General features: G+C 51.2%; 1 protein-coding gene across 1 annotated transcript in view; it reads right to left on the bottom strand.

Annotated features, from left to right (window-relative positions):
• GALNT14 (polypeptide N-acetylgalactosaminyltransferase 14) overlaps positions 1–11,435 on the bottom strand; it is a 92,414-nt gene extending 80,979 nt beyond the window's left edge. Inside the window, exon 1 of the mRNA XM_056488598.1 lies at positions 11,160–11,435. Within this exon, the coding sequence (XP_056344573.1) occupies positions 11,160–11,285 (126 nt within the window). The 5' untranslated portion in view covers positions 11,286–11,435. The remainder of the gene's footprint in view (positions 1–11,159) is intronic.
• Positions 11,436–12,358: the final 923 nt, after the last annotated feature.

The raw sequence follows: 12,358 nt of genomic DNA, 5'->3' as shown, positions 1-12,358 counted from the left end.
ACACACTATTCACTGCAGCACTGGTGATTTAATCATCAATGCAATGCTACTGCAAACAGCAGCAGACAGCAGAGCCTGTAGGAGTAATGCTCCTTCCAACAGTGTGAATATTAAGGGCATTTAACAGCCCTTGTAATCACACTGTGGCTCCTTGCAAGAACACAGCCAGGCAGCACGAGGGAAGGCACTGAACCATGCTGCTGGGTTATCAAACTTCCCTGTGTTCCTTACAGCACTGAAATCAGCCCTGCTTACAAAAAAGGGAGCACTGGCTTCCCCCCAGATGCTCTCTCCAAACCAAATCCCATGTGGCAAAAACCCTTAAGCACACACTGGGATAAACTGGGTGGCTTGAGAGCCTCCTTCAGAGAAAGCCAACCTCTTGTGGAATTTGGGTCCTCGTAACATGAAGCAAACATTAAGAGCTTGAGCAAATTAATCTCCTGTACCTGTCTGATGCACTGCGAAAGGATTACTGGGAGAGGAGAAGAAATCCTGAGCATAGCATGAGTTTAGCTGTGCCTCAGGACTTGAGATATATCATACTTTTTAGGTCAAGCATTAGTTTGTTCTCAAAGGAGAAATGTCTCCAGCTTTTACACTTTGAAAGTTTTGACTCTTTCATTGGATTTATACAATTCTGAAAAGTTCCCTGTGATTTTCAGGCAGAAATAGCCAGCTATCTATAGCATCCTACTGCAATGAAACACCTGTGAAACACAGCCACTCCTGGCCTAAGATTGAAACATAGGTTCTGGAAACAAGGAAAAAAAGTGTGAATTTACCTGCATTACCTCTCAGATGCAGTAATGGCTGCTGGCTCTGCCTGAAAATGGGGAGAACATCTTGAAAGCCAAGCCTGCATTCAGACCAGAGAAATGCTGGGTCGCCCACAACCACACACAGAGCTGGTGCCAATGCCCAAATCAAGATCAATACCAGCAGATCAGCATCAATAATTAGTTGATCCCAGTTGATATTTACATATGGAAACTCAGAATTGTTAGACTATTCCTGCACTGCCAGGAGCTCCCTCTCCCAGGTTATCTCAGTGCAGCCTGCGCACTAGAGGGAAGGGAATTAGCTACCTAGCCTTTCATTCACACCTTTAATTATTCAGCTTATATTGATATAAAATTAATTGAAGCAGAATAAGCTCTTCTCCTAAATACAGGTGCCCACACGCAGGAATGACTGAGATTAAAAGGTGCAAATTGCTTTATTTAATGAGTTAATTTCCAGCTATCGCATGGGCAAATCCCCGTGCTGGGTCTGCACCTGCTGCTGCACCAGCTCTGCCCCAGTGCTATGGCTGCTGTCCCAGCACGATGCTCTGGGTAAACAGACGTGCAAAGGTTTGGTTACACAGCAAAGATGTGCTTCACTTCTCTGAATGAAACTTCTCTTTCATTCACAGAGTCAGGACTTGGCCACGATGATGGCAGCAGGAGCTCCCAAGGATGCAGTAAGGCACCAAGAGCAAGGAAACCCCATTTTCCAGAGCACCCCTTGTGCCTGTTGGATAAGGCTGACCGCCCTCCACCTCCCAGCAGCTGTGCCCTAAAGCACCAACACGATTTCCTGCTGTTCCCCCCTACGTAGAGCAGTTTCTGCCTGCAAAGGCCAAATTGAAACTGACTTTCCTTTGCTGACATTGCCTTCAGGAGGGAAGGTGTCCTCACCCTGCTGAAGCCCACGGTGCCTCAGGTGAGGAACAACATGTGAATGACCTTCCCCACCATTCAGGTGCCTGCTGGAGCTCACTCTCACCTCACAAGGTAGAGTGTGTTTATATTTTATGTTTGATTTTTGGAAGTGCAAAGTGCGCAGGTGCATCCAGGAGGTCCCTGCAGAGGAAGCACATCCACACCCAGGCACAGTAACACAGTAACACAGTCCCACGGCACCAGGCATCTCCCATCATTCAACTCCCTTTTTCGCCACTTGCAAGTCTAATTTGAAATTTCAGATATTTCATTTTCTCACCTTTTCTAGTGCTCCTGACCAAACCCTTCACACATCACCTCTGCAAGGGGTCTCCACCCCAAAATCAGCTCCTCACATGCCTTGGCCAGCACACTGCTGGGCTGAGGGAACATCCCCAAGGGCTGCACAGGAGTTGGTTCTTTTTTCCCTGAAGAGATTTAAACCAGAGATCTTCCTGCAGGATGGGAGAGCAGGACAGGAGGCTCTTCTTCACAAAGTGTTTTGCTGTACCACCGAGAGCACAACATATGCAGCCTACACATCGTACATGGCTTAACTCCGAGCACTATGTGTATATTCATCCATTTGGATCCCAGTGGCAGCAGCAGATGGCTGGGTAATGCATGTTTGAGTCTGCCTCTCTCCAAATTGCACTGTATTATGGCACCAGGAAAATGCAGCGGGCATCATGAATGCCGTGACTCCTCCCTGCTCCTCCTCCATTCAGCTTCATTCCTGTTGAAGGCAGGACCATGCTACACAAGTTTCCTTCCCAGCTTGGCTCCCACACACCAGCTCCAGCAGCTCCCAGTGTCTTCCCACATCCACCTGGACACTAGAAAAACCACCCACTTTCACTCTGACCTGAGTTTCACATTTCATCCCGGTGTGGTCAAAGCACAAAGAGGCTGCATCCCAAATATCCCCCCAAGGCAGGCCCTGAAGGATATCAGAGGATATTATTCCATCCTGAATGATCCTGAATCAACAGGATCACAGATCCTTAACTACAGGTAAAGCGGATTGCCTAGACCCAAATGAAAAAAACTTCATTAATTTTTTTTTTTAAATCACTGTTTTGTAAGAAAAACTAAGCCAGCCATTGAAAGTGAGTCTGCTCACACCTGTAACTCCTCCCTCTCATCCTTTCTCCATCTCACCTAACAACAAGCAACCAAAAATTCAACACACAAGCAGAAGAGACGTGCCAAACTCCATCCAGCTGGGGGTCTGCAGCCAAGGCCCGCACCACTGAACATATTCATGTCTTATTTGCGAGCCGTGTGTCTCCATAATGGGTTATGAGGTGTGGCTGTAGCTGGCAGATGCCGACAGTGGTCCTTGAGGAGGAAATGGTGTGTGTCTAAATGCAGGCAAAGCTATTTGGAAAGCCAGGACAAAGCAGCCTTTCTCTCCTGGCATGGGCCAAATCACATCCTTTGGACTTACTCCTCCAGTAGCTTCAAAAGAAAAAGAATCATCCGTCTCAATTTTCCTGGCTCTGTGAATAATGTTTGGAGAATAGAGGGTGATTTCATAGCTCATTTGTTTTTGCACTGCATGAACCCTACTCTCCTCATATCACTTTCCAATCAGGTTTATTGCTGATGTTTCCACAAGAAAACCAAAGAGGGAAAGGCTAAGACCCTCAGTCTCACTTGAGATTGAGGGGAAAAAACAATAGTTTTTTTTTAAAAAAGAGAATATAAAAAAAAAAAGAAGAATCTCTCTTTCCCTTGTCTTCCAGCCTGATCTGAAAGTGAACCTGTTTTGCTTCTGAATCAATTCTCTCCTGGCACTGCACTTCCCGCAGTACTTTCTGAGATGAGATGCAATCATTAGCTCACTTGCTCCTCCAAATAAAATCACAAAGCCGGAGCTCGAGCTGCTTTGCAGTAAATCACCACTAATTTCTGCCTATGTGTGGCAGGGTGGGGTTTGGCAGGGGACACAAGCCCTGCCACACCCTCCCAGTGCCACCACCCATCTGCACACCTGCTGTCTGGGGACAGTCCCCCGTCCAGCACGCCACCTTGTGACACTGGCACATCGTCTCTTATTCGAACACCTCTCCAATGACCCACAGAGGACCACCACACCTCTCACCCCCTCAGGCTGCAGGAAGGGTTAACCGAGGCTCATGAGGGAGCTCCAAACAGCAGGACTGAGCTAAACTATTAGTACAACTAATGCTGCCTCCAAGAACAAAGGGGGTGAGCTCCTGCTGAACCTCTCTGACCACTTTCACCAAAGGCACACGTTAAGGACAAGAAATCCTCCTCCTGCTCCTCCAAGCAACTCTGCTCCACTGTCAACCAGAGCCCCAGCCACTCCCACCCAATGCCTATCCCACGGCGAGAGGCTTTCCAGGTACCCTAGCGACTGATCCAGCCTGACCTAGAGCTGTGCCTCCCACCCCAGAAGCAGCTATATGGGAAAACCTACACCTGGGTAGCTTCGCTTTCCCAGCTCCTCTGGAAATACATATGAAGAGTGGAGCAATACTGATTTAGAGGAGCAGAAGATGGGACTCAAGATCTCCTCCTTGGCTTACTCTTCCTGTAATACTGATTCCTGCTGAGATTCTGGAACCAAAAAGGATAAAGAGGGTGGGAAATCAATTTAATTGCAGCTTAGTAAGCAACTGCACTAAGCGTCGCTGGCAAAATCTGAACATTTTGCTGTGAGAGAAAGGGGGAGAAATGGCTTTTTCATTGCATGGGAAAGTGGATTGAGAGCAAACTCCCCCCCATCATCTGCTCCTCACCCCTTCCTTCTTTAAACAGGAGGAAGCCAGCAAGAAACAAAGCTAACGCCAGCAATCTCCCGCTCCTGCTACTCCAATTAATAGTCAATCCGCTGCACCCTTTGTCGTTAGGCTGCACGTAATTACTGCTTCACGCAAACGTCTTCCTTAAACAGATCCTACTTCTGCTTTCTCTGCAGATACATTCCCCTTAATTGGTTCTATTGCACCAAATGCTGGCCTGCCCTCACAGATGAGACTCTCCCAGGCAGAGTACATTGCTTTTGCATTTCCACAACTTCTTCCGAGCCCGCTTTTCCCGCTGGCAAAGAGATGACAGCACAGAGAAACACACCCAGAGGTACCCAAGTGGAATCCCATGAGCTGTGCACAGAGAACACGCACATCCACGGACCCAAGAAAAACACTGGGCACCCAAAACCCCAATATGCAGCTTCCCAGGGATTTGTCAGCTTGGGGCAGTAACGTTGCACCTGCATTCATGAGGGATCACAAGACAGTGTAATTTGCAAGGCTGCATCTCCTGGCAGTGCCCTTCCCATGCTGGAGCTCACCCAGTTCACACCTGCGGCAGCTCAGCAGAGTGTGCCCTCCACACTCTGCCCTGGTCTCTACATACACAACCAACCTCTCAGCTTCAGGAGGCACAGAAAATCTCTAGTCACAGTACCATAAAATGCCCCCTGGACCTGCCTTCCTCGGGCACAGCATTTCCATTTATAGCTCTCACCCTGCAGCCATTCCATATGCAGAGTCCCCTGCCTGTGGGGAGGCACAGGTCACGTTGCAGAGCCAGGGACAAGAGTCTCAGCAGAGCAAGAAGTAAACCCAGCCAAGACAGCCCCTGGGCCATGAGCCCATCAAAATAAATCAGGATGATGCTTTCTTATCAAGGAAATGAAGAGCAAGAGAAACCAGTGCATTTTTGAGTAAACAATCTAACTCTGTGCATATCTGAGGTGGTGAAAGAATAAATAGGACAAAATGTCTTCCCTGATAGTCAACATGTTCCTCAAGCATGGAGACACTTCAACATATGTGCTGTGTCTTTGAAGCCTTGGCATCCAGTCACAGAGCTGATTTCGGAGACTTCCCCACTCAAAATTGGGACCTTTGTCAAGCCCACCCCTAAAGGTCACCAAGGGTTCCAGGCTGTAAGCCAGAGCTGAGTCCTCCTGAAAACCCAACAGCAAGGACCTAGGAGACGATGATGCCACACCATGTCACACCAGCTGAAGAGGGATGCTGCAGCCTGGAGCAATTCCACGTGCAGGGTGCTCCACAGGGACCTCGACAGGAGAAGCAGTTTACAAGAGAAACCATGACACTCCCGAGCCCAACCCACCCTCACAGCACCACCACTTCCAACACTCCTTCAGAGTGAAGCAGCAGGACTCTTCCAACTCTTTTTCTCCTTCCAGAGCACAATAAAAAGTATTCTTCTTATGGTGCTCAACAGTTCTTGTCAACAAAACACATACCACCTGCACAGAAATTTATTTATACTCTTACCAGGAGAGAAGCAGAATCCCTGCCTCCTTTCCTTCCCTCCCTGATACTTCTTTTAAAAGCACCAAGCTAAGAAAGGCACCTGTACATTCCAATGCTCACTGTTTTACAAAGCAAACAGGTCTTGTTCAATCAATATTTATGCCCCCATCAGTCACAGCTGCAACACAGAGCTCCACCAGAATGTAATGGAGGCAAAAGTCATTCATTGCAATTACCACTGAAAAATTAGGAGGGTTTTCATTGACTGGTTATTGTTTCACAGGTATCCCAGGGAGCGCTGTAATGTGCAGCAGGCAGGTTAATTAAGTAAGGTGCACCAGGCAGGCTGCTCACCATTTGTCCACAGCTGGTTTAGTCACCGAGGTGGACTTCCTCAGGTGGACCCCTGCTCCACCAGACCTCTTCCTGCTTGATCCCACAGAGGAGGGCAGCTTGGGCAATGCTTTCTGTTTTATCCAGCACTGAACACACAAGCAGGAGAGAGAGGAACTGGATTCCATTACATCTCCTTCACAGTCAAAGCTCTGCACATCCTAGAAAGCCTGGTTTTGCTCCTAGAGATTTCAGAGTGGAATTTCACCAACAAAGCACAAAATAAGTTTCCCTTCTCTCACATCCTGGACCTATCCATGTCACCAGCCAAGTCCCAGTCAATACAAGCTTCCGGGGTATTAAACACTCTGCCTCTTTTTTTTTTTTTCTTTTGCTCCCAACAGCTTTGCCACTTCATCCCTTAATTGTCAAGATCTGAATTTTTGCAGGGTACACAGTTATTTTAATCTGTTAAGTGGCTCTGCTGCTATAAAACTGACAGGAATTTAATATCTGGAGACTGTCAGCTGAGCTCCAGGTGCTGAGGCTTTCTAGATGGCGATGATGCAGAAGGAAGCACAGGCTGGTGCAAGGCACATAAGCACAAAGCTGGCAAGGGTCCCTCTGCACTCAGGTCTGACCTGCAGGGTGCTGAGCAGTGGAGCAGGCAGTGAGACTGCCAAGCTTCTCCACATCTCCCAGGAGCCATTCCCCAGCTCTGTTTGAGCACGGTCAGAAAGAAGATGTTGCACTGCAAACACTAGTACAAGTCAAATAGAACAGGTCACTTTTTTTAATAAAGGAAACTTTTCCTCTGCTTTTCCCCAGCAGTCAAGCCCATCACAGACTCACTTTCCCTCCAGAGGCTGTCAGCTGTGCTTCAGCCATTCATCAGAAGGAGCAAGCTAGCATGCAGGAAGGAATGAAGGGAAATAAAATCCTAAACCAAACAAAAACTATTTTCCCCTCCTGCAAACACTGCTGGCCTGGAACACAGGAGCCCAGACCCCTGAAAACCCCTCCCTGCTGCAGGGCTCTGCCATACAGCCACTGTGGTCTGCTACAGATGCAGAATATGAGATGACCAAGGGCTCATCACCCACCTACTCATCTCCTGCTCCCTCATAAGCACCCCCAGCCACAGCCTGGCACAGGCCACAGGAGCCAGCACACCAGCAAAGCACTGCTGCAGAGCCAGCTACAAGTACTCCTTCACAATTAATTTGGGATTTTGCTTGTAATTAATCCTGCGTATCAGCTCCTCTCATTATTCCTTAATGTAATTAAGTTATTAGTTTATATGTCCTGGCCCCCCCTCCCAAAGCAGAGCAGTGGGATGGATCGGGGGAGGCAGGGGAGATGCCAGGCAGTGGCACAGGACCATGAGCCCAGATTACTGGAGCACATGCCAAGCCCCACCACTGCCTCCCTGCGTGACTTCAGGTGGGTCACCAGCAGCCTGATCTTCCAAGAGGATAAAACTATTCCAGTTCCTCCAGAGTCCATCAGAGACAGAAGAATACAAAGTTCAGTTAACCGCTCTGGGTTTATCCAGCTGGAAAACCGCCGGGACAAGGAGACAGGCTGGAACTAATGAAAGCTTGCAAAGGGTTTCGAAACCCTCCACCAAAAGGCAGGGAAGGAAGAAGGCATCAAGGAGCCCCAGCTGATCCGTGACCCCAGGCAGCCCCGTGTCCTTCCAGCCCCATCCATCACCTGGGCTCCCTGTGGGCTGAGCCGTGGCTGCTGACCAGGCACCCGGGCGGGTAAAGCTCCTGGCAGGGACAGGCACCCTGCTAGGGCCAAGGCACAGCAATGCATAAAGGGCAGCCAAAGGGCAAGTGGCACTGCACTGAGAAGGTTTGATCTGCCCCTGGGAAAAGAGAGAAAAAACAACCTCCCAGCCCCAAGCAAAAGCAGTAAAAACGGGACAGGAGAAGCTGTCCCAGGAACAACTTCATGGTTCTAAACACGGCCAGATTTTTGTTTCCATACCCTACCAGTCCTGCAAGGCTGCTACACCTCATGGCCAGGAGGGAGCCCCACACCCTAAAATCCAGCCTCAACCTGCTCCTGCCGCCCTGGCATGTACCAACAGTGGCCGAAGGCAGCAGGGAGGAGGAGGAGGAGGAGGAGGAAAAGGAGGTGACAGGGATTGAGGGAAGCAAGGGCTGGCAAGAGGGGGTTCCTCTGCCTGCCTGGACTGGGCAGCAGCCAGAGATCCATAGAGATGGATTGCAGGGGAATGCAGGGGAAAAAATTACAGGGGGAGGTGAAGGCAAGTTAATTACAACAGACTGCTGCACCCACCTCTTTGGGTGTGAGCAGATGGGGAAAACTCAGCTACTGCTGCAAGTCCTACCTTCACCAGGTCCTTGAGATGCCAAGCCAGCAGCGTGCTTTCGGCAAAGGAAGGACTCAAAGACTGTGTCAGACCCCTGCCCACCCGAGCACAGGATCCCCTGGCTGCAAGAAAAACATCACAAGCTTTCCTTTGGGAAGCTGAGGCCTGGACCTGGCTCAGGATTCAGGGTAAAGCAGGGTGCAAACCAAAATAACAGTGATGGATGGGCATCCCTGGAGCCAAGGGCAGAAGCTCCATGAGCTTTCAGCAAGTCACCAATGTGCCACAGCCAGCCAGGGAGCTCGGACACCACAGCCTTCCAGCATGGATGTGTCCTGGGAGCCCTGCCAGGGACAGGCAGGGGCAGGAGGCAGCATTAGGCTGGAGCCTAACTGGGAAGGTCTAAAGGTTAAACCTACACGAGGCATGATATACATGGTGTGCCCGTGTCCACAGAAATACAGCTCAGCTGGGAGAGAAGGGGCAAGGGAACAGCTCAGAAAATGCTGCCAGGAAAGTTTTTGTGGATTTGCTCCATTTCCCCTCTGTAGCTGTCTTAGAATGTTTGAGCTGCTGTTAGCAATCCACCACCTCCCTCTTGTTTCTCGAGGAATTTGGGAAGACAACTCTTAACTCAAATTTTCATCAATGGCAGCCAGTCCCACTGGCCAGGGCAACAGGACACAGCACCAGGCTCCTCTCTGGAGCACAGCATTCCTGTCTCTGGTACCCCACTCAGCTCTGCAGCCGTTCAGAAGTGTTGACTCAAGTGACACCACATTCCCCACGCTCATAAGCAGTTTATAAGTCATACTGCTCCAAAGCAGTTTCCAAAGCCAAAAAATGCAATGCATTAAAAAATAAAAAACAATCTGCACTCTATGGATCTCAAGGGGATGCAACTGTTTGGATGGAAAATTCAGAAGAAATGAAGAAGAGGTAATTTAAGCAGGCAAACTGCCGGAGTTATGGCAAATTGGCAGTGGCAGCTTCGAAACGTGGGGACAGATCCTGTGTGGCAGAAGTTCCCTTCACCTGCTGCGGGAGCCAAGACCAGCCTGTAACAGCATCAGCAACCTACAGCCTCCCTCCGAGCTGGGGGGAGCCTTGAATGGGAGCAGAAAGTCAAAAAGGGCTGCAAAATGCCAGCGATTCAGTGGCAGCTGGTGCTAAGTGAGAAGCAAGGTACATTTCAAGGAGATTATAGTAGCCCCCCTCAAGCAGGGGAAGTATTTTTTTGCAATTTTTACGAATACAGTTTCAAGACCAAAGCACAGTTCTGGTTAAGAAAGCACTCATCTTCTGTTTTCAGTGACTTATTTATTGCCTTCCCCCGCTTAAATAAATAAATAAATGTCTAGATAATTATTTCTTTTTGGAGCCTGAAGTCACACAGATTCATTCCCTTCTTCTAGGACTGAAAGATTTGCGAAAGCCTGAAGAAACCTCCTCAATCATTTTTATTTAAAAAAAACATGGAAAACCAATAATTCCTCCGGATGAAAAAATCAAAGTAAGCTTTATGAGTTCTGACTCTTTTTTTTCCAGTCAGGTCGTTAATACAGTTGCTGAGGTGACAGACACATGTATGAGAATCTCCAAAAATGTGGCAAACATGTAAAGCTGTCACAGACTGTGGGCTAAACATTGCTGGGTGTCACCGATACAAAAAAAAGGGGCTGAGGGCTCACACCCTTCCTCTGCCACAATAACCCTAATCTTGATGTATTTTCAGAAGCTGGGCTCTAACCCGGATTAATTAATTCAAGATTTACAACAGTACAACTAAGCAGCATCTAATCCATGTCCTTTGGAAAGTTAACCCTCGGCTAAGCCCCAGCCGCTCTCAGCCGAGGAGGAGAGGACACGGGACCCGGACCCTGCTCGCAGCTCCCCCGCTTTTCGTCTGGGCAGTGAAACTCGTCAGATTCACTCCCTGACAGGAGCGAGATGCTCCTCACATCTGTGCCGTGCTGTCACTCCGGGGACGCACACACGACACGGAAAGGCACGGGCACCGTCCTCCCGGGCTCCCGGGGCAGCACACCCTGCCGTGCCTGCTCCTCCACCACAGCCCGGCGCTTCAAGCGGGCTCCAAACACCGACCATCCCAGCCTGCTCCCGCTGGCTTCAGCCCGGACAGGAGCGAGTGCTTCCCCTCCACGGCGTGACCCACGGGGAAAGGAGCTGCCCAATCGTATACGAACCACGCGTTTCGTTCCCTTGGGGCGCACCGGATCCCCCGCTCCCCGGGGAGCGCCGGGAGCCCAGGATGCTCCAAGTTGGCGGCGGGACGCTGTCCGAGACAGCGGAGGGAGGGAGGGGGTAAACCAAGCCCGGGTGGTAGGGAAAGGGCCCCAGTGCCCGCCGGCAAAGGCACAGCTCCGGCACCAAACTTGAATCGGAACGCGCTGGGGTGGGGGTCCCGAAAACCGCCAGGAACTTCTTCCCCGGGCGGCGGCGGCACCGTGCCCGAGTCCCGCCGGAGCAGCCGCGGCCCCGCCGCCCCCTCCTCACCTCCGGCGTGTGTCCTTCGGGCTCCGCCGCCTCCAACTTCCTCCGCGCCCCGAAGAAGAGGAGGAGGGCGGCGAGCCAGAGCACCCCCAGCAGAGACAGCGCCAGCCGCCGCGTCGGCCGCCTCATCCTCGGCAGCGGGGAAAAGTCCGGCGGGGGCAGCGGGAGGCGGCGGCGGGGAGCCGCGGGCGGCTCGGCGGGCAGCGGCAGCGGGGCCGGCGGCCAGGAGGGGCTCGCCCGCCCGCCTCGGAGCCGGCGATGCGAGTCCCGGGCTGTGCATGCTCTGCAGGGGAGGGGAGGGGAGGAGGAACGGGAGGAGGAGGAGGCGCCGGGAGGAGGGGGGCTGGAGCCGGAGCCGCTCGCCGGGGAAAGGTGCGGCGCGCAGGCAGCCGGGCTGGTCCCCGGGGAGCCACTGCCCTGCCGGGGAGACAGCACGGGGACGGGGACACCGAGGGGTGCGGGGGTGTCCGTGTGTCACCGGGGATGCCCACCGCTCTGCCCTGCCTCCGTGAGTGAGTCCGGGCCACTTGCACGCCAAGGGATGTGCGGGGCCGCCGCGAGTTCGGCCCGGCTCGGTCCCGGTCCCGGTCCCGGTCCCGGTCCCGGTCCCCGGCTCGGTCCCCGCCCGGCTCCGGGGCGAGAGGAGGCCACCGTGCAACAACACACACAGGAGGCTCAGACATGATGGGAAGATTAATTTAACCAATTGAAACAGCAGGGGGAATTCAGGTAGGTGGAATTTAATTACTGGATTTGGAAGAGAAGATGTGTGTCTCCAGAGCTGTCAAGAACACTTAAAAAATAAAATCATAATCATCAGCTGTTGGTATTCCAGCAGCAGCTTAGTGCCGAGCCATGGTCCTGCAAGGATGGCCCTCAGCCCATCATCCCTGTCCCATGGCTCCATACACAGCCCCAGCGCAGCAGACAGACAAAGTGGGAATTACAGACCTCACTGCAGGAAAAAAAAAAAACCTAACACAACTACAGAGTAGGACTCCAGAAAAGAGCTGTCTCACCCAGCTATCCCTGCTCACCTGCCTGACACTGCTCTTCTGATCTTGCCTCTGACAAGTATTACATGAGCTGAGCAAACCTTTGCAAGAGACATAGAGAATAAATTAAGTATTGGAGCAGATGTGAGTCATTCATGTTAGTACAAAAACTATAGAACAAACCCCATAAAAAAGAGAATCCATGCA

The sequence above is a fragment of the Oenanthe melanoleuca genome, chromosome 3 (genome assembly GCF_029582105.1).
Source record: "Oenanthe melanoleuca isolate GR-GAL-2019-014 chromosome 3, OMel1.0, whole genome shotgun sequence".
Lineage (NCBI taxonomy): Eukaryota > Metazoa > Chordata > Aves > Passeriformes > Muscicapidae > Oenanthe > Oenanthe melanoleuca.
The sequence above is the reverse complement of the archived record's forward strand: the minus strand, read 5'-3'. Positions and strand labels throughout refer to the sequence as shown.